Below are 21,904 nucleotides of genomic sequence, written 5' to 3' on the forward strand. Positions count from 1 at the left end.
TTTAAACGCACTGGTCTGTGCCGTGCTCCTGGCTGGGTAGGGCGCTTGGGACCCGCTGGAGGCATGGGCTCTCTTGGAAACTGGGGGCCCGTGGAAGGAAGGGTGTCTGCGGTGCTCCCTGGCCAGAGTATACGCAGAGTTTCCAGTGCAGGCACTGAAGACCTTGCTGTGGCTCCTTGCTGTGCTGAGCCCAACCGAGTTTTTAAGAGTAGATTTTTAGTGTGAGCAAAAGTGTGATTATTTTATTTTGTAATTTATGTAAATAAAGTGGGTTTGGTTTGTGTTTTTTTTTAAATAAGACTCTTCCAGAGCTCAGGTCAGGCTGAACCTGAGGGAAAGCGGCAGACCCTCGCAGAGGGCAGAGCCACATCATGATAGGGGGGCCAGCAGGATCAGGGGGCCATGCGACACCCCCTGCTCACGTCCTGCCGGCTCCAGGAAGATGGTTGCACAAAGGACTCGGGGTGCAGCTCCAGGGACAGGGGTTTGGTGACCTGGCTCCAGCGCCTCTGGGGCCAGGGTCTAGGAGCTGTCGGGGGCTTCAGGGCTGTCGGGGGCTTCGGGACTGGGGGCTGCAGCCCTCCGCTTCAGAGGGACGATGCAGACGCTGTTCTTGGCCTCTTTGACTCTCCACCACCGGCCAAGCCTGCAGATGAGAGAGATGGGGGCTACCCTCCGCCGAGCCCTTGGAGGAGCAGGGGGGGGCTGTGCCCCTGGGCAGCACCAGGGAGGGGGGACAGTACCGGTGCTCCTGTCCAAGGCCAGCCACCAGGAAGTCACCGGCTGCAGAGAACTTGAGGCTGTTCACAAAACCCACCTGGAGGGGACAGGGCAGGGTGAGGGGCTCTGGCAGCCTCCTCCTGCCGCCCAGGGAGGGGAGCCCCTGCCCAGAGATGCCCCAAGCCCAGCTCCAATCCCCCACCTCCCCATCCATACCAACGGGATGTCCCAGAGGGGCTCCAGCTTCCGAAATCCCTCACCGCACTTCCAGAGCTTCACGCTGGCGCTCTGGGAGCCTGGGGCAGAGAGAGAAGACTGCCATGCACTCCCACCCAGGTAAGGGAGCAGGACGCCCCCCTCTCCACACCCCCACTCCAAAGCAGCTGCCACACACCTGTAGCCAGGAGGTCCCTGTTGCGCAGGGCGGCCACTGCTGAGATCCAGTATGGCTGCTGCAGGCCCTGGGCATCCTGCATGCCATGTGCCTGCCGGGCCAGTGCCAGCGGCTTCTTTTTCGTTAGCCCCCACAGGGCTAGGGACCTGCCAGGGAGGGAAGGGGCGAGGGGGCCGAGGGGGGCACCGCCTGCGCACCCCAGGCACCACCCCGGCCCTGTGCTCACCCGTCATCGGCGCCTGACACCATGTGCTCCTCACTGATGAGCTGGATACAATCGATGGAGCCCCTGTGAAGAGAAGGGGCAACTGCCATCAGTTACGAGCATGCTTTGGGATCCTATTTAGGAGACAAGGGCTCACCGGGGCATCAGCATCCCCACAGTGCCGGCAGGCTCCTAGTGATGCTTGGCACCTGCACACCGCTGCCCCAGCCTGACCCCCCTGCCTGCAGCCCCCTCTCCCGCCCCAGACCTACTGGTGCCCGTAAAACACAAGCTGCGACTCCTCCGGGATCTTCCAGAGCCGCACGGTACCGTCCCGGCCCCCTGCCGTCACACAGCACTCCCGGCTCAGGCTGTCCAGCCCCGTGATGACATCCTGGTGCCCGAACCTGGAGAAGGAGATGGCAAAGTGCTGTGGCAAGCAGGGCCCTCTGCTACCACAACTCCCCCGGGCCTGCTGGCTCTTGTGACTTCTGACATCCCCAGGCAGGAGTGGCTGCGCAGCTTGCGGTGCGGGCAGGAGGCAGAGCTGCCCTTCCTGCTGGGGACGTGGAGGGGAGGATGCTGCTGGAGTCAGAGCATTGGTGGCTTTGTAGCTCCCGAGCTCGGCCACGTCAGCCCAAAGCAGCACAGGATCCTTGGACGGTGGGAGGCAGAAAAAGGGATTCGCCCCGGCGTGGCCCCGCAGAGGGGAGGGAAGGCTTCAGTTTCAACTTTGGCTTCAGCTTTGGCGTGGCCTTCTCCTTCCCTCTGTTTCAACAGCCCAGCAGAGCAGCTGGTGCTTTGTGGCAAAGATGAAGCGCGTGGACAGGCGTTGTCCTAGAGCACTGGAAAGAGTGGCTGTCCTGCCACTCTCCGGAGGCTGCCGGGTCCTCCTCCTCCAGCTGAGGTGTCTCCTTTCCTGTTAGACCTCAGGAAGAGGAGATACCCCAGCCTGCAGAGCATCCTAGGGCTGGGGCTCCAGCGTTGTCTCTGCCTGAGCAGAGTCCTCGCTGGGGACTGAGTGTGACCTCATCCGTGCCCTCGTCATCTGTAAACTCGGCCGTGGTAGGTTAAACCTCGACTTCAGCCTTCCTCGTCCCAGGATGAGGAGTGTCTGAGTTGCCAGGGAGGAGACCAAGGGGCTGGTGTCTTTGCTTGGGCCTTGAAGGACTGTGGGGACAAAGCAGCAGAGGTGAGGTGACAGCCCCATATCCCTTCCAGGCAGGGCACATTGCACCTCATGATTCCCAGGGCCAGGAGGGAACCAGGGGGCAGATGGCTCAGCTGGAAGCTGCTGGTTAGGAATACGCCCCTCCCGAAACACCCCTCTTCCCACAGATGTGCTGGGAGCAGAGCCCCCCTTGCCCAGGCTGGGGGGGGAGCTCCATGCCAAGGTCCTTCCTCCTCCCCGCTGCCCTCACTCACTCTCTCTGATGTACTTGTGCTCGTTCTCGTGCTCATCCACATCCCGTCCAAGGAGTCCTGGGGGGACACAGCATGTCAGGGACCCACTGGCCATCAGGGACCCACCGGCCAGCCTGTCTGGCCACACAGTTCCCTGGGGAGGGCTGACCCCAGGGTGCAGCATCGGGGAGGGGATGGATGAGCCTCCTGCCAGCCCTACCTGTGCAGGCAGGAGTGGGAGAGAGTGAAGGGGTGCCCCACAGGTCCTGCACTGGGACACAGGGACCCTGGCAGAGAAAGGGACCTGGGGCTAGGGGCTCACCGATGAACCTGACAGCCTCCAGCCGCAGGGACTCCTGCGGGCTCCGCAGGTAGGTCTGGCTCTTCCACAGGTAGTACGTGGCCCTGCTCCTCTTCCTGGCCAGCTGGAGAGAAGGGTGCAGAGTTGGCACAGAGATGGCCCCCCCGTTGGGCCATCCCTCCACCAAGGACCACCCTTCTTCTCCCCAGCAGGACATTCCCAGCTCTCCGCTCTCCGCATTGGGGTTCGGAGGGAGCAGAGGGCTCCCAGGCAATGCTAGGGTGCCATCCTGGTGGCGGGGTCCCCTTTGGGACCCCGGAGGTGAGGACAGCCTGGAGCAGAGCCTGTTCCAGGAGGGTGCATGCAGCTGTGGGGACACTGCCCTTGGTCCCCTCTGCTGGGCACGGGCAGGGCTTACCCAGGGCAGATCCCAGGGGTGTTCGGGCTGTGCTTACCAAGCACTCGCAGATCCTCCATGCCTGCGCCGTCTCGGCCAGTCGCACCAGCTGCCTCCACTTCAGGAACTGGCCAGCGCTGCGGAGGGCTTCCTGGGAGGCCTGGTGAGCAGCACAGATGCTACCACCACCATGGGGGGCACAGGACCCTGTGTCCTCCCTCCTGGTGGGGCTCAGAGCCTGTCCTGGCCCATGCAGGGAAGACGCACCAGCTGGGGACTGATGCTGCCAGCAGGTTCAGCACCCCAGGGGAAGAGGAGGGCAGCCACCCTCTCTGGCTGGAAGCCTGTCGGGGCTTCAGCGTTTCAGCTTTGGTGGCCCCAGGCTGCTGCGGAGCCGTAGTCCAGTCTCTGGGGCTGCAGGGACCCATGCCAGGGGCTGTGTGGAGGGAGCGGGGTGGGAAAGGGACCCACCTCCCCATCCACCAGGCAGCAGGAGGAAAAAGGCAGCAGTGGGCAGGGAGGGGGGCTCTGCCTGTTCCTAGGGACTCAACAAGCTAGACCTCACAGTGCAGTGTCAGCATTGCCCTCCCCAAAGGACCAGTCAGGTTGGGAATCCCACCTTGGCCACACTCTCGTCCTGGTCATGCAGGTGAAAGAGCAGCGGCAGCAGGCTGTCCCACACCACCTTCTTCATCTTCTTCTTTTCAGCACCCACCACGAGCCCCGTTGCAATTTGGAAGAGATGGATGGAGAGCTCCCGCACCGTGTCCAGCTCCTGGGGGAAGAGGGGAGGAGGACCTCAGCCACAAGCCCATGGCAAGCAAGGGGCTGACATGGAGACAGACATCCCCAAAATGGCTGCAGGCAGCCCTGCTGCAAAAGGCAGCGAGCTGCGGCATGCAGATGGTCTGCCCAGGGAGACTGGGGTCTCCGGGGCTGAGGGCCAGAGAGGGAGGCCCTGCAGAAGGCTGGAGGATGCTGTCAGAGCAGGGTGTGCATTGGTGGGGCTCAGCACGCCTGCTGCCATCCTGCCACCACTGTCCCCCGCTGCGGCAGGGAGGCCGAGCCGGAGTGAGTCCTTGGTGGGGGGTTTGTGACACAGCACGGAGCCACCAAGGGCAGCAATGGGGTCTGGGGACTGCAGGGCAAAGCATCCCCCTGCAGAGCACAGGGGCTGCAGTGGGAGGCGTGAATGGAGGTGCCCAGGAAGGGGGACATGGGGCTCTCCCCCAGCCTTACGTTGTTGAAAAGCAGCAGGAGCTTTTCAGCCAGTGCCAGGGCAGTGAGGCTGAGTCTCTTCCCCTCCAGCAGCCAGAGCATGTTGCCAAGCACGGGCAGGGCCGCGGCGCTGGCATCACTGTCATCATCCAGCAGCTGGTCCAGAACGTACGGCAGCAGGATAAGGGCTTTCCTTTCCTGTGTGAGACATGCCACCTCCTTTTTGTAAAGGAGCCACCGATCACAGGGGTGAAAACCCTCTCCACGAACACCGGCCTCCCCACTGGGTTCTCTGCAGGCAGTGCAGGTTACGAGGGCAAGGTCCCGGCAGACGGGGCTCACCAGCACGCCCATGGGAAGAGCAGGGCACAGAGGGGGAGGACAGACAGCACTGGCTCCTTGCCAGCCCTTCGGCTGCCCCCTTCTCCACCAGACCCCCCTGGATAGGCTGGTGGGTGACTGGCGCTGCCTGGAAAGCTGCCCAAGCTGCCAGCAGCCCCTGCCATGGCTGCTGTGTTTCACCCTGGGGCTCAACACCTCACGGCCAGGCCCTGCAGACCCCACGCTCAGGCCGGTTGCTCTGCCGCCAGCATCCCTGCTGGGACGTGCTGGCAGTGGGAGCCCGTTCCCGTCAGCACTGCTGCTTCTCTCCTTGGCATGGCACAGCCATGGGGCAGAGGGCCGGGGAGGCAGGAGAGCTGGCAGCAGCCAGCACAGCCCACAATGCCCAGGAAAGCCTGAGCTGCCACGTTACCCACTGTTCCACCCTGGGCTGCTGTCCCGGCTGCCCCCTACTCACTGTGTCAGGCCTCTCGGTGAGCCTGAGGATGGCCCTGAGCACCAGGCTGGGCATCCCCAGGCACTGGCTCTGCAGATAAATGGGGAAGATTTCCAGGGCACGGACCAGCTCTTCACTGATGTTGGTAAAGTCCAGCATCTGAAACACAGGCAGTGGGAGCTGCTGAGGTGTGGTGCTGGCTCCAACCATCAGCTCAGGACAAGGACGCAGGGCAAGACCAAGCCCAGACAGAGAGAGGCAGCAGGGATTGCAGAGAGTCCCCGTGCCCCACACCACAGCACATTGCTTGCTCCTCTGCTCCTCCATGGTACCAACCAGAGCCCACCCACTGCCCCAGCTTTCCCCACAGTGGTGGGCATGGGAGAACTGAGCATCGGGGGGAGCTTGGAGTGGTGCCATCAGGCTCACCTCAATGAAGAAGACCATAGCGACCATCTGCCAGGTGGGGTCCTCTGTCCGGAGGAGCTCTACCAGATGGCAGAAGATGGCGGAGCGCAGGCGCCTTGGCATCTTCATCATCTCCCTGACGGGGAAGGAGGCACTGTCAGGCCTGAGCCAGGCAGGCACATCTTTTGGGGGTTTGCACCAGCCTGGACATCGCCAGTCTGTACCACTTTCTCCAAGTAATGGGGACCCCACTGCCATCAGCCCCAAGGGAGGGGGTGGCATGGGGTACCCTGTCCCCAAGGAGCAGGGAGAAGGGGCTCTCACCTGGCGATAATGCGCACTCCCATGAGGTGGGTCTGGGAGCTGAGCAGGGTGTCCCAGCCACCCTGCGCCTCGATGGCCAGTACCTGGCTCTCAAAGCCCATGCTGCAGAGCAGCACTTTCAGGGACTGCACCGCAGACCTGCACAAGGAGAAATGCTTAGCTCCCACCCTGGCTTGGCTCCGGGTGGTTGGCAGGGATGAGAGGAAAGGGATGGAGCACCTGATGGGAGTGAGCTGATCCTGTCGGTGCTCCGTCCAGAAGATGTGCACTTCCTGCAGCGTCAGCTCCGTGGTGAATGACGCTTGGAAAAGCAGCGCCAGGAAAAGCTGGGGGAAAATTGCCTCCACCTGCCACAGGCAGACAGGCTGCAGGAGGATCTCGCTTATCGCCCTGGTTGCCTGCAGAAGACACCCGGACGCTGAGATGTCCCCTCACCCCTGGGGAGGTCAAGCCTTGGGGCGGGCAGGGAAGGGGAGCAGGGGCCCCGGACAGCTGAGATCAGCCCCGGAGGTCAGCAAGGCTTCGTCCAGCAACTCACAGCCAGGGAGAGGATGCGCGGGTTGTCCTTGGTGGAGGCGGAGGTCTTGCACAGTGACTGGTTCACCAGCAAGCTGAGCAGCTCCCTCAGCACCTTGTCCGCAGCCCGGAGGTCAGACATCATCGCCCTCCACATGGCCCTGGCGACACTGCAGGGACACGGGGCTCTGTCAGCAGGGACACCCCAGAGGATGGCCGGGCTGAAATCCCTCGGGAGGGTCTTGGGGCCCCTCTCCTCGTGTGAGAGGCGCCCCCAAAGGCTGGTGGTCCCCTTACCGGGTGCACGTCGGGGAGCACTGCAGCAGGCTGGCCACCAACTCCCTGGGGTGTTTGCGCACAAGCACCACCAGGGCCCTGTCCAGGCTTTTGCGGGCTACCACCGCCCTGACGGAGGGCCGGCTTCTGTAGATGGCCCACACGACGTTCAGCACCTGGAGGGGAGACACGGGCGGGAGTGGGGATGTCAGCATGGTGAGCGCGGCCATTTCCCCAGCTCCTACTGGGAGCTGCTTCCGTTCCTAGTGCGGTATGCCAGCTCGAGACGGCGTCAGTGCTAGCCAGGCACAGAGCCAGGGGAGGAACAGTCCCCCAGTGGGCTGGAGCATCAGCTGTGCCACCCATGGGCTATTCACCTGCCCCGGCTGGAAGGCACGGTCCGCCACAAGGACATCCACCATGTGGGCAGCCAGCCTGATGCTGTAGGCGCTTGGGTGTCTCAAGCTCTTGATAGCCATGAGGATGATGTCTGCCTGGTCGGAGGACTGGAGGTATTTTGTGAACATCTGCAGGATGAAGGAGAGGAGGGGAGATTTGTTGCCTCACCCAGAGCATCACCCAGAGCATCTTGACTGTGCAGTGAGAGCGGGGCACGGAGCCAGGCTGCGCTGGGGAGGAGACTGATGGTGGGCATCAGGGTCCCGCAGGGGACTGAAGCTCCCTGAGGGCCTTTGCCTAGCCCCTGCTCAGGAACAGCGTGAGCCCCTGTCATCCCCACGCATCGGGTGTCCCTTCACTCACACTGAGCCAAAGGCACTTCTTACCAAGAAGATTTTGCGGGTGTGGCTGATTTTCAAAAGCTGCCAGGGCTTCATTGCTTGCCAGTCCTCCTGGAGCTGCAGCTGCTCTGTGCCATGCAGCCAGGGCCACCTGCCTGGGGGGGAGCAAAAACGGGGTGCTTAGAGAGAGGGTGCAGAAGTGGAAGTGCAGTCTGAGAGCATTGGGCAGAAAAGTTGCTGGCCAAGAAAAAGGGCACCAGACAGGTCCAGGGAGCAGATACCCAGGGAGGGTCCAGGGCTATTGTGAGCGGGGGCAAGGCAAAATGACTTTTCAGACTGCAGGCAGGCAGGCAGGTTGGATAAGGCTTTCTCTCGTCAAGGAGAGTGGCCCCTGACTGCCCGTGCCTGGGGGATCCAGCCCGACACAGCTTGTCTTACTTCTCTGCTGCAGGACAAACGTGTGCAGGTGATAGAGAGCTTCTGCAGCCTCAGGACGCATCCCCTTGTCCTTGCAGGTGCAACAGAGGGTGAGGTGCCCCACCAGCTTCCCCAGCATTACAAACTGATGTGTCTTGGAGCACTGATGCCTGCGGACCGTGGCTTGGGCAAAGCAGGGGCAGACCTGGGGGAAGAGAGGCAGTGTGAGCACAACGGGAGCCCCAGCTGCTCCCAGAGCAGCTAGGCAGCAGCCAAGAGCAGGGCAGGGCTGCCGGACCCAGGTTTCTGCCTGTGCCCGGGGCAGCCCTGCCCTGCCCTGCCCTGCCCTGCCCTGGGAGAGAGCATCGACAGGACAGGGGCAGGGCAAAGACCCCTGCTCCCGACCTGCTGGCTGGGTGCCCAGCTTCCCTGGGAGGTGCCGGGGCTCAGGGGCACAGGGACAGGGCACTGGGGCTGCCCAGACCAGGAGCTCGGTACCTGCGGCAGGGAGTAGGTGGTGATGAAGTTCACCAGCCTGGCGATCCGTGCCATGGCCCTCTCCTGCACCTCTGCCAGCTGGGAATCGGTGAAGGGCAGCAGCAGCTGGGAGGAGAAAAGCTGCTGGTGTGCCAGGGAGGTGGCATGGCACAGCATGGCACAGCCAGGCTTGCTCTGGGGCAGTGCCTGGGATGGGGCATGTGTCCTTCTTGCCCCTCACAGCAACCTGCTGCGGGCAGGCAGGTCACTGCATCCCGCTTCTGCTGCTGCCTCTGCTGCCTTCCATTCACTCCCCACCAAAAAACATCCCTCTGCCTCCCACCCAAGGACTCCAAGGCTTTGGGGTGACCACCTCACTGGGGACCTGTGGTGGGGGCTCTGGGATATGGCCCATGGTGAAGCTGGAGGGGGAAAGCCCCAGGGCTGGGCTCCCCTTGCCAGACAGGCAGGTCCATCTGGGAGGCAGTGTTGGGGAGGACGGGCGGCGGGCAAGGCTGCAGAGGTGGCGTGGGCTGGGGCAGGAGAAGGGGCTCTGGCGGGAGCTAGGAGGCAGGGGGGTGGGTGGGGGGCATGGCTGGTAAGGAGAGACATTCCCTGCCCCCCTCCTTGCACCAGGTGCTGGGGGTGGGCACCGCTCAAGCCAGGGGTCACTGCCCATGGGGACCCTGTGCCAAGGTCAGACCTCCAAGATGTTCTGCAGCTCCACGATGCCAAGGGTGCCGGCACTGCGTACCAGCACCTGCAGCATGCTGTCCATCGTGGCCAGGGTCTGTGAGGGGGACAGAGTCTTGGGGGCAGCCCTGGAAGCCTGGCAGGGGACGGCCATGGCCCTGCGGTGCCCAGGAAGGGGCCTCGCAGCCAGGGAACTCCCCGTGGTTCACCCCCTGGCACACCTTGGAGTAGAGTGAAGCATCAGGGCCCCGAGTGTCCTCCTGAGGAGGCAGGTGGAAGATGTTGCAGAAGCAGGCATACAGGAGGCTGTTCTTCTTCTCCTGCAGAAGCAGCCCCGCTCTGCTGCGGGGACAGAGGAGGAGGCAGACCCTGGGCTTAGAGACCTGAGCTGAGCCCCATGCCATGGGGGACCCCTCAACCCTCCATCACACTGGCACTTGCCTTTGCGGGGAAAACCCTGTGGCACCCCCTGCCCCGTTCTCTGCCTCAGGACTGGGGATGCCCCCCACCTGGGACCGGTGCCATCGGGGCCACCAAGCTGGGGGCTGGGGCAGGTACCTCATGGAGATGATGGCCAGCATGGCTTGCTGCTGCACCATAATGCCCTGGGGGCCAGCGGGCTCCTCTTGCAGCAGCACCTGGGGAGCACAGCAGCGTGGGACAGCTCAGGATGGGGCAGTTTCCTTCGCCTGGCAAGACCCTGTGGGGCTGGCAGAGCCCAGGTGCCCCCATCCTGGCACCCCCTTCCCACCCAGCACCCAGTGGTCCCAAGCCCCATGGCTGGAAGGGCTGTGCCCGTCACAGAGCCACAGGCTGGCCAAGGGACCTGCAAACATCCAGCCAGGCCGCCCAGGTGGCTTTGGAGCATCTCCAAGGATGGAGACCTGGAGCAGTGCTCATCCGCAACCCCCCTGCCTGGCCAAGCTCTCATCTGCCCCCGGGGCTGTGTCGCTGCCTGCTGCCCCTGCCCCTGCCCCTGCCCCTGCCCCTGCCTGACTGGCCGCCCCCTCACCTCGATGGTCTCCACCACCTCCGGCTGGCAGAAGTAAAGCACGTCCCACACAGCGGAGTCCACGCTGGTGGTGCTGCAGACGGTGCAGATGGAGGCCAGAAACCTCAGCTTCTGGGCCTCTTGCTGCCAGCCAGGGAGGAGACAGACAGACAGACAGTGTCAGGGGGGAGAGACAGCCAGGTGGGGGGCCCAGCACAGCCCCCAGCACCTTCTGAGCACGGGACAAGGGCCGAAAGACAGGCTGGGAGACACGGGCACAGCCTCATAGAAGTGGCCACGGATACCTTTGGTCTGCTCCTGAGGAAGGCTCGAATGATGTCCAGGGTATTGTCTTCCTCCCTGGGCAAAGCCAAGGCAGAGCAGCACAGATCTGGCCAAGAGAGAGCAGGAAGGGCTGGGGGGCAAGCAGCAGGGAAAACCCGAGCCCTCTGCCCAGCTCCCAGGGATGCCACAAGCCCTTGCTCAAGGCTGGGACACCGGTGTCCCCTGCGTGCCCCAGGAGAGAGGGTGTGATGCTGGAGGGCAGCACAGGGAGGGGGCCCTGCTGTGGTCTGGTAAGGGATGCGCTGGCACCAGGGCACAGGGAGAGTCCCTGTCCCAGGAACGCCAGAACAGAGCTCCCTTCCTGGCCACTGCGCCGTGGGAGCTCTGATGCCAGCCTGGCTGGGGGATGTGAGCCTGGCCCAGGACAAGGCAGGGCAGGCTGGGGAGCCCCCTGCTCCACAGCACCCGCACACTCACCTGCCCGCAGCAGCTGGACCTCGGACATCTCATGGGGCTTTGGCCTGGATCTGGGAGCCGGGGCAGCTCCAGCCTTCTCCACCCAGGCCTGCCTAACGTGGCCAGGGGGTCTCTCCGCCATCCTGCAGGAGGGAGGGAGGAAAGGGGTGAGGAGGACCCCCTGCCACCCCAGGGGTGGTGGGGGCAGAGGTGGCTGTGCTCAGGGGCTCCTCGCTCCCATCCTGTCCCAACACTGTCCTCCCAGACACTGCGGGAGCAGGGCTGGCTGCCACAGGGTGTCGCAAAGTACCCCAATGTCACTCCCCTAAGCCCCCTGATCCCCCCTCCCCAGAAGCCCTCTGGCTGCCCCGGAGCACGTGGACCCCTCCTCGCCCTGGGGGGACGGGACTGGCTCCCTCTTCCTCCTCCTCCCGCTATGGGGCTGGGGTTTGTCTGTATGGGGGCATCCCCCTTGTCGCAGACACCCCTCTGTCCTCTGTCCCTTCCCTCCCAGGGCCTGGTGCCACCCCCACCTATGGCCAGGCCGAGCCGGGGAGCAGCCCCCAGCCCCTCAGGCACGCCGAGGCTCTTCCCTCGTCCTCACGAGGCGCAGGACAAGGCCCGCCGGGCTCCCCTCGCTCGAAGGCAGGTGGGCACACCGGGACACCAGAGGCCTTCCTGTGCGCTCAGCCACAGCGATCTGCGACCGTTGGGGTCTGCTGGCTTGCCCTGGTTACGGCTGCCGCGGCAGGCGGCAGGGTTCCATCGGCCGTTCGCTGGCACGAGGGAGGGGGGGAGTCCCCCCTCCCCCCCTCCCCGGGGCCTACGCCCCCGCTGGGCTCAGCCCGGGCCTGCTGGGTCGTCTGAGCGGGCGCGGGGGCCCGGGCCGGGGTGCTGGGGGACGCGCTACGCCCGGGGTGGTGGGGCCGGGAGCGAGGTGGCGTGGGCACAGAGGGGTCGGTGCGTGGGGACGGGCGGGAGGGGAGGCTGTTGCCGAAAAACTCGGAGGAAAGAACTTAGCGACACCGATTTAGTGTAGATAAGCGGACCCTTCGTTATTGACGGCCGGGTGCGCGGGTGAGTCCTCTCAGAAAACCACGCCCACCTGAACACCCAAATCATACACCTTCTGTTGGGAATTGGCTTGATGAAAAAGGACATGGGCCTGTGGAAAAGTTGTGCGAGCAGAGTTCTGTGTGAAAGAATGTCAGTTGGAGCAACAAGACTAGGCCTTGGCCGAAAATAGCTGGCTTTACTGATATCGGGAGAAAAACAACAGCTGGTCTCGCTGTTATCAGGAGAAAGACGGGGACGGTGTGACCTTGGCATAACTTCGTAGGTAACTTTTGAAGAAGTTCCCATGAGAAAGTTACGGAACACGCATAGCTGCAAATCACAAGTGGGTGTGTTTTAGTAATGAATAAACATTAGCAATGTACCAATCCTATTAGGACTAGTAGGCATAATTATCGCAAACTGTATAAATGTGAGCTATCCGTGCAAATAAAGTTGAATCACTTCTATCACTCACATTGGGTCGACTTACGTGCATTCCTCCGCCGCTCCAACACACCTTATATTGAACTTATTCATTCATATTCATTAGATTTCCGAGAAATGTTATGCATCTTCATTAGCTTTCTGGGAAGTGATTAGCATATGTTAATGTCCTTGACGCATGCGCATGGAAGGTCTCCGGTGGTCTTCTAGAGTCCTCTGGTGGTCTTTCATAGTCTTCCTCACTTGTCCGCTTCTTGACCTCCTTCAGGTGATTCTGCGCAGTTTGGCCCTTGGCAGGTAACTAACTGTTTCTTGGCAGATAACTACAAGTTGCTTCATAAAGAACTGATCAGTTGCCATTAATTTGAGATTCTGACATCTTATACATTCGTCTAGGTTATAATACACTCCTACTATATCCAAATTATCTTAAATCTTAAGCTTGTTATCTAAGTTCTAAATGTTCCTACTAGATGATTTTGGCCAATTCCTCCGGCCTTGGTACAAGGTTAATACAGAGGATTTCACAGCAGCTGTTGGTAGTTGGTTGAATGTATAAAATGCAAGAGAGTTATATAATTCTATATTCCTATTACAATCGAATATGATTAATTCTAGCTAATAACAAATCAATACCAAATCAGTAACAAGGCGAGAGGCCAGTGGGCAGCGGGAGGCTGCGGGTCGGGCCGTTGCGGCGAGCTCGGCCCGGCGGCGGGGAGCAGGGCGGAGGGCAGCGGCGGCGGGGCCGGCAGGTGGGTACGGGCGGGAAGGGGACGGGAACGGGGGAGCGGGGGAAGAAGGAAGGAAGGAAGGAAGGAAGGGGGAAAGGGGAGGGGGAGAGGGGTCTGGTGATGGGTCAGGGATGGGGTCGATGAGGGGGTCAGGGATGGGGTCAGGGATGGGTCCAGGGATGGAGTCAGTGCTGGGGTCAATGATGATGGGCTCAGTGCTGGGGTCAATGATAGGCTCAGGGATGGAGTCAGGGATGGGGTCAATGATGAGTCCAGGGATGGGTCCAGGGATGGGGTCAATGATGGGCTCAGTGCTGGGGTCAATGATGGGGTCAGTGACGGGTCAGGGATGGTCAGTGAGGGGCTGGGGGCCACTTGTCTGGGAGGTCCAGCCGTGGGGTGGGCGCAGTGATCAGCTGGGTGGTGCCGTTCAGGTTTGTGCACCCTGTGCGGGTGTAGCGTGGTTTGGAGTGATGGGGGGGTGCAGGCAGGGTGGGCTGCGCTGTGCAGGGGTGCAGTCTGTTTTGGGTGCTGGGGGAGGTGCCCTGGACAGACGTGTCATTCATGCTGGGGAAGCAGAACCAGGCGCTGGTGAGCCGGTGCAGCGGTTCCTCCTGCGCAACATTCTTAGGAAAACTCTCCTTTTTCTTTCCTTTTCCTTGCTCCTTCGCTTCCAGATCTCCGTGGTCGCAGTTTGTGCTGCCTCACCTCCAGCACAGCGTGCAGAATGAAACGACGGTCACAGAATTCGTCCTCCTGGGGTTCTGCAGCACCCCAGCCCTGCAGCGCTGCCTCTTTGGCCTTTTCTCTGCCCTCTGCTCTGCCACTCTGATGGGAAACGCACTTGTCTTTCTGCTTATCTGCCTGGACTACTGCCTCCCCATGTACTTCTTCCTCTGCCACCTCTCCATCGCGGACATCTGCTACGCCTCCAGCAATGTCCCCCGTATGCTAAGGAGCCTCCGTGGACAAGGCAGAACCCCCTCCTTTGCTGGGTGTGGGGCACAGAGCCATCTTTATTTAATCTTTGCACTTACAGCGTGCGTGCTGCTGGCCGTCATGTCTCATGTTCGCTACGTGGCAATCTGCCGTCCCCCGCGCTATGCCCTCACCGTGATCTGGAGGCTGCGCCTCACCCTTGCCACGGTTTTGTGGGCTTTGGCGTTCGTATTTGGTACACTGCAAGCCTCTCTGGCTTTACACCTGCCTTTCTGTGGCCCCTGCGAGGTTGTCCACTTCTCCTGTGAAATTCTTGCTGTCTCAAAGCTGGCCTGCCCTGCCGCTCCTGCCAATAAAGTCCTGATCTTTGCTGTTTGTGTGTGCTTCTTCCTCTTCCCTTTAGCCCTAATCCCGATTTGCTCCCTGGACAGCCTGGCCACCGATCTGCGCATCCGCTCTGTGCCAGGATGGCACGAAACCACCTCCACGTGTGGCTCCCACCCGACCGTGGTGGGTGTCTTTTATGGAAACGCCATCTTCGTGTACGCGGGGCCCGGGAGCGGTAACTCCTCTGGGAGGGAGAAAGTTCTTTCCCTTTTCTACAGTCTCGTCAGCCCCAGTTTGAACCCCGTCATTGACAGTCGGAGGAACAAGCAGGTGAAGGAAGCCTTGCTGAAGCTTCAGAGAAGGAAGAGGGTCTTTCATTCCGTCTAGCTGGCGCTCTAGGCTTTCACCTGTCTCCTGTCTTTCTGCTCTTTCTTCTTGAGCTCTTGCAGTATTTCTCATGGAATGTTAAGTGGTTAAAAGTGTCCTCGTTTCAGCTTGGATAGAGTTAACTGTCTTCCTAGTAGCTGGTACAGTGCTATGTTTTGAGTTCAGTATGCAAAGAACCTTGATAACACTGATGTTTGCAGTTGTTGCCGAGGAGTGTTTAGACTAAAGTCAAGGATTTTTCAGCTTCTCATGCCCAGCCAGCGAGAAAGCTGGAGTTGCCACAGAACACAGCCAGGGCACCTGACCCAAACCGGCCAACAGGGTATTCCATACCATGCGACATCCCATCTAGTATAGGAACTGGGGAGTGTGGGGGGGAATCGCTGCTCGGGGACTAGCTGGGTGTCGATTGGCGGGTAGTGAGCAATTGCACTGCGCATCAATTGTACATTCCACTCCTTTTATTATTGCTGTTGTCATTTTATTAGTGTTATAATTATCATTAGTAGTTTCTCCTTTTCTGTTCTATTAAACCATTCTTATCTCAACCCACGAGTTTTACTTCTTTTTCTGGATTTTCTCCCCCATCCCACTGGGTGGGGGGGGAGTAAGTGAGCGGCTGGGTGGTGCTTAGTTGCTGGCTGGGGTTAAACCACGACAGAGACAGAGTCACAGCAGCACAGAATGGATGCTGAAAGGGACCTCTAGAGATCATCCAGCCCACCTCGGCTGCTCGAGCAGGGCCAGCTGCAGCAGGCTGTGAGTCTGCTTCTCGAAGGTTCTATTGGCTGAGTTGCTCCCAGGCTGCGGAGTTCGCATGGGGAATGAGCAATGAAGAGGGATGAAGTTTCCAGGCACTTTCTGGCTGGTGCAGTGATTTTTTTTTCCTTCTGATTTTTTCTTCCCCCTTGCTGGTCTTGCAGCTGCCCAAGGTGCAGCCAGACCAGTGGAGGAGGGTCCCTGCCTGGCCTGCAGCTCCCTCCCTCGCCATTCTTGGGGTGATTTGGGGTTATTTTGCTGTGTCAGTGAGGCAAAGCTGGGCTCTCCGGGGCTGAGTGCGCTGGGACCCGAGGAAGGCCGTGATGGTCTTGAGGCTTTGAAGGGCTGTGCACCGAGCCCTGTCCCCGCTGGAGGGGACGCTGGTGGTGTTCAAGACGAAGGCCTTGCAGCCCTTGTTGTCGTGTGTGCCCGTGTCCCCCCCGGCCCCCAAGGTCTGTCGTCGTCGCAGGGGCTCTGTGCTGCTTTCTGCGTGGGGCCGTGTCCGTGAGTCCTGCAGGGACCTGTCTGTCCTGGCCTCCCCACCAAAGGGCTGCTCCCCCTGGGGAAGGGGAGAGGGGAGTCGTCCGCGTCCCGCCCCACCGTTGCCTGCCCCGCTGGTGGTGACTGGGCCCTGGGGGTGGCTGGGTTCCCCTCGGGGCTTGCTGGCTCAGATCTGAGGCTCAGCGGGGATTTTGCACCTCTTGGGGGCTGTTTCTTGGTGCCCCCTGCTCTCCCTCCCCGTCCCACACAGGCACCGAGCAGTTCTGGAGAAGGAGCTTTTAATGGAAAAGACAAGAGAAAAGGTCCCATCCAAGCTGGTCTAACCCCTCCCTAGCCCCCCCCCGCCTACCCCCCCCTGCCATATACCCCACCCCTCCTCTCTCACCCCCCCCCCCCACTCCCTCCATCTCCATCCCTCTCACCCCTGTCTAATCCCCCCCACACACACACACCCTCACATTGGCTGCCAGAGCCCTGCGCTTGCTGGGTGCCATTGGCAAGGAGCTCTGCGCCTGCCTCTTCCTCCGCTTGCCGGCCGTGGCAGGTGGGGATGGTGGCAGGTCTATCCCTGCATGCTGCCACGGCTCCTGGGGCTCCATCCCGCCGCCGTTGACTATTTTGAGGCTCAGCATGGCGTCGCTGAGCTCGGGGATGCAGTAGTCGGGGGTGAGCATCTCCTCAGGCAGCGAGAGCAAGCTGAAGTCGCGGTCGGGGGTGTCTGTGCTGGTGCCAGCAGCATCCCCGGGCACGGAGCCTCTGCTGGGAGCATCCTGGCTGACCCCCACTCTATCCAGGGAGCAACCGAAGAGCCTTAGGGCCTCTTCCAGGAGCATCTCCTCGGACACTGCAAGGTCGCCTGCAGTGTCCCCAAGGGCTTCGTTGTTGGCGGCAGCGCAGGGGCTGGGGTGGACATCGCTGCCCGGGGGTGCCCCCACAGGGGTGACCGTGCTGGGGATGTTGATCTGTGCCTCCCCGGAGGCACCCCAGCCTCCCTTAACCCTTTCCCTCCCCAGGAGGAGCTGGGGAGGCTCTTGGGGGTGGGGCGGAACACAGGGAGCCCCCGCATTCCTTCCAGGGAGACGCCAAAGAGTCCTTGGCAGCCAACAGCCAGAAGGGACCATGGCGCGGCCACCAATGCAGCTCCCACTGCCTGGGCCCTGGGGCCCCCCGGCACCCCAGCTTTTCCAGCCATTTTTGCTCCCCAAAACCTTCTACCCTCGAGGTAGGGACCAACGCCAACCCCTGCAGCCCAGGGACGCTCTTGGGGGGCAAGAGCAGAGGTGACCGCTGGCCATCGCTCCTGTCTCATTCTCTCAGGCTCGGCCAACCTGTGCCGCCTGCCCGCACGGGAGCAGCCCTTCCCTGCACCCCGGGCACCCCAGGCACCGCCAGCAGGTATGGCACCCCAGTCTGCTCTGGCACCTTCGCCATCCCCATCACACCCGTTCCCCCGGCACTTTTCGCATGGGGGTTCAGCAAGCCCCGGTGAGCATCCTTGCCCTCGCCCGGGCGGCGCGTGCCCAGTAAAACCCATCTGCAGAGAATTCCCCAAATATTTGGGGCCACCTCTCCCCTTTCACCTCCTAGATGCGAGTCTCCTCCCCGATTTGCAACCCCGTCCCACCGGCACAGCGGCTCACCCCTTGGGGATCGCCCCGGCCACAAGCTCCCCACGCCCCTGGCCCAGAGCTGGGGGATGTCGGCCATCGGGGCCGGCTCGGCAGGTGCCCCTGGACAGTTCCCCCGGCCCAGCACGGCTCCCCCCTCACCCACACAGGTCTGCAGAGGGCTCCATGTGGCTGCCTCTTCGACCCCCGGGTCTTCCGCATCCAGTGGACAACCACCGACCTGCCTCCACCAGCCACCGCCACGCTCGGCCAAGGCGCCGCTTCTCTGCCAGGTGCTGCCCTGTGGGGTCCCGGGGGCTGCGGGGCCCCCCTGGCCTGGGCAGCCCCAGGGACCCCCCAGGGCCAACCACAATACCTTGCACCCTATGAAAATCAGAGGTGTGGGGTGGCCCCAGGCCCTCTGGAGCTGCCAGTGTCCATCCCTGGCTACCAGCACAGCGAGGGGCAGCTGGCACAGATCAACATCCCCAGCACGGCCACCCCTGTGGGGGCACCCCTGGGCAGCAATGTCCCCCCCAGCCCCTGCGCTGCTGCCCACAACCAAGCCCTTGGGGACACTGCAGGCAACCTTGCAGTGTCCGAGGAGATGCTCCTGGAAGAGGCCCTAAGGCTCTTCGGTTGCTCCCTGGATGGAGTGGAGGTCAGCCAGGATGGTCCCAGCAGTGGCCCCATGCCTGGGGACTCTGCTGGCACCAGCAGAGAGGGGAGACGGATGGCCCCAGCCCCCCCAGCGACGCCAACACGCATCCCCGGCTACGAGGACATCGAGGGGCCACTGGCCAAGATCAACACCTGCGGAATGGCCACCCCTGTGGGGGCACCCCCAGGCAGCGACGTCCCCCCCAGCCCCTGCGCTGACCCCCACAATCAAGCCCTTGGGGAGCCTGTAGGTGAACTTGCAGCGTCTGAGAAAGTGCCTCTCCATGAGGCCCTAGTACTCTTTGATTGCTCCCTGGATGGAGTGGGGGTCAGCCAGGATGCTTCCAGCAGGAGCTCCGTGCCCGAGGACGCTGGTGGCACCAGCGCAGCCACCCCCAACTGCGACTTCAGCTCGCTCTCACTGCCTGAGGAGATGCTCACCCCCGACTACTGCATCCCTGAGCTCAGCGACATCATGCTGAGCCTAGAAATATTCAACGTCATCGGGATTGAGCCCCGGGAGCTTTGGGAGGATGCCAGGATGGACCTGCCACCATTCCCACCTGCCACGGCAGACAAGAAGAGGAAGAGGCAGGCGCAGAGCTCCTTGCCAACGGCACCCAGCAAGCGCAGGGCTCTGGCAGACGACATGGGGGTGTGAGGGGGGATCAGACGGGGGTGAGATGGAGATGGGGGGAGTGGGGGGTGGGAGGGGGACCAGACAGGGGTGAGATGGAGATGGGGGAGTGGGGGGTGGGAGAGGAGGGGTGGGGCATATGGCAGGGGGGGTGGGCGGGGGGGGCTAGGGAGGGGTCAGACCAGCTTGGATGGGACCTTTTCTCTTATCTTTTCAATTAAAAGCTGTTTCTCCAGAACCGCTCGGTGCCCACGTGGGAGGGGGAGGGAGCACAGGGGGCACCAAGAAACAGCACCCAAGAGGTGCAAAAGCCCCACTGAGCCCCAAATCCGAGCCAGCAAGCCCCAAGGGGAACGGAGACACCCCCAGGGCCCAGTCACCACCAGCGGGGCAGGCAACGGTGGGGCAGGACGCAGACGACTCCCCTCTCCCCTTCCCCAAGGGGAGCGGCCCTTTGGTGGGGAAGCCAGGACAGACAGGTCCCTGCAGGACTCACGGACACGGCCCCATGCAGAAAGCAGCACAGAGCCCCTGCAACAACGACAGACCTCGGGGGCCAGGGGGGACACAGGCACACACAACAGCAAGGCCTGCAAGGCCTTCGTCTCGAACACCACCAGGGTCCCCTCCAGCGGGGACAGGGCTCGGTGCACAGCCCTTCAAAGCCTCAAGACCATCACGGCCTTCCTCGGGTCCCAGCGCACTCAGCCCCGGAGAGCCCAGCTTTGCCTCACTGACACAGCAAAATAACCCCAAATCACCCCAAGAATGGCGAGGGAGGGAGCTGCAGGCCAGGCAGGGACCCTCCTCCACTTGTCTGGCTGCACCTTGGGCAGCTGCAAGACCAGCAAGGGGGGAGAAAAAATCAGAAGGAAAATAAAAATAAAAAACACTGCACCGGCCAGAAAGTGCCTGGAAACTTCATCCCTCTTCATTGCTCATTCCCCATGCGAACTCCGCAGCCTGGGAGCAACTCAGCCAATAGAACCTTCGAGAAGCAGACTCACAGCCTGCTGCAGCTGGCCCTGCTCGAGCAGCCGAGTTGGGCTGGATGACCTCTAGAGGTCCCTTTCAGCATCCATTCTGTGCTGCTGTGACTGTCTCCATCATGGTTTAACCCCAGCCAGCAACTAAGCACCACCCAGCCGCTCACTCACTGCCCCCCCCCCTCCCTCCCCCATCCAGTGGGATGGGGGAGAAAATCCAGAAAAAGAAGTAAAACTCGTGGGTTGAGGTAAGAATGGTTTAATAGAACAGAAAAGGAGAAGCTACTAATGATAATTATAACACTAATAAAATGACAACAGCAATAATAAAAGGATCGGAATGTACAAATGATGCGCAGTGCAACTGCTCACCACTCGCCGATCTGGTTGACTGTAACAGAGGAGCCTCCAGGCAGCTCCTGCTTGGTACCAGCGATTACGCCACCTGCGCGGCCCTGCCGTTACCTAAAGTGCAGCAAGAAGTCCGCGCGCGAACATCCTTTACGCATAGAGATGTTTTCTTCTAAGAAAAGTTGTATAACACCGTGAATGACCAAAAGGAGGAACTTCTCCACAGGCAGGATCTGTACAGTGTGCCAAGGGAAAGTCCATCTGGGGTCTGCCCAATGCTGCATGAATGCAGGGTCCCCAGCATCTGAAGGGACCTAAGATTTACTTGCTACCTAGATGCCTCTTCTTCCTGGCTACGTCGCCTCCCAAGATCTTGCCCACCCCCAGCCTACTGGGGAGGGGAGAATGTTAGAGAGACAGCCTTGATGCTGTGCCAGCACCGCTCAGCCATGGCCAAAACACTGCTGTGTTATCAACAGCTTTCTAGCTACCAGTACAGAGCACAGCACTACGAGGGCTGCTGTGGGGTAAAGGAACTCCAACTCAGCCAGATCCAATACAGAAGGAAAGCGGAGAAACAACAGAGGGAGCAGCCCAGGGACACAGAGCCCCAGGTCTCATCTGGCCACTCCTGTGACCATACGGTGTATTCAAAATCAAATACCTGAAGTGCTCCCTTAGATGCAGTTTACACCCAGGGGACAAGAAGGTGGCAGTTCTGCATTTTGCAGCTCCCAGGCTGATGGCAGAGCCAAAGCAAAAAAAACAAACCCAAAACCAAACCAACCAAGAGAGGTAAAACTGGAGCGCAGGGAGCAAATGCTTTTCTTTCACCTTAGGCCAACTGCTCGGACGCTCTCTATGCTGCCCTGCCACAGAGGGCATCCCTCTCGTACCAGTAAGAGACATAAGAGTGAATTAAAGCCAGGACCCCAAAACAGACCAAAAACCCGGTCGTGATCAAGAAAGAAAGTGGAGAATGCATCAAATATAAGAAAAAATTATTTTGGACATTCCCAGTTTACATTTGAAAAAAAGAGAAAAAAAAAGAGGAGGAATTGGGTATTAAAAGAAGAGCACTGAATGATAAAGCAGTAGCAGTCCCTCTACCACTACAAACCCACACCCCCACACGCACGTACGCACACAGACTTAACACCACCAAACTCCCCTTGACTGTGACCTTCACCTCAGCTTGCTGGTCTAGAGATACTGAATGCCTGAAGCACACCAAGGATAACTGAAAACATCTGCATGGCTTTAATGGGAATCCTCCAACTGAAACAAAGCGCTTTCTCCCTCTGTCTGCGTTGGCACATCCCCGAGTCACGCTCTCACTCCTCTCCTTCAAAGTCAAGATTCCTAAACGTGAAAAGCGGGAGTGGGGAAAGGCGAAGGGGAGAGAAAAAGAGGGAGAGCATCATCAGTGGAAGACCTGCCACCTGCTGCTGATTCAGCCCTGTTTGGGGGACCACCCCAGCAGAGAGGAGCTGGTTTACATGCCACGGTCCACAAT

General features: G+C 61.0%; 2 protein-coding genes across 2 annotated transcripts in view; one reads left to right on the top strand and one right to left on the bottom strand.

Moving 5' to 3' along the window:
- Positions 1–21,904, top strand: part of LOC126036843 (electroneutral sodium bicarbonate exchanger 1-like) — a 720,476-nt gene that overhangs the window by 434,298 nt on the left and 264,274 nt on the right. The gene's annotated exons all lie outside the window — the stretch shown is intronic.
- Positions 7,746–10,475, bottom strand: LOC126036821 (uncharacterized). The gene is made up of 6 exons (XM_049797029.1): positions 10,281–10,475; positions 9,710–9,906; positions 9,490–9,610; positions 9,279–9,365; positions 8,597–8,701; positions 7,746–8,303 (listed from the first exon to the last, which is right to left on the bottom strand). The coding sequence occupies exons 2-6, from the start codon at positions 9,865–9,867 to the stop codon at positions 8,013–8,015; spliced, it is 762 nt and encodes a 253-aa protein (XP_049652986.1). The 5' UTR covers positions 9,868–9,906; positions 10,281–10,475; the 3' UTR covers positions 7,746–8,012.

The sequence above is a fragment of the Accipiter gentilis genome, unplaced genomic scaffold (assembly GCF_929443795.1).
Source record: "Accipiter gentilis unplaced genomic scaffold, bAccGen1.1, whole genome shotgun sequence".
Taxonomy (NCBI): domain Eukaryota; kingdom Metazoa; phylum Chordata; class Aves; order Accipitriformes; family Accipitridae; genus Astur; species Astur gentilis.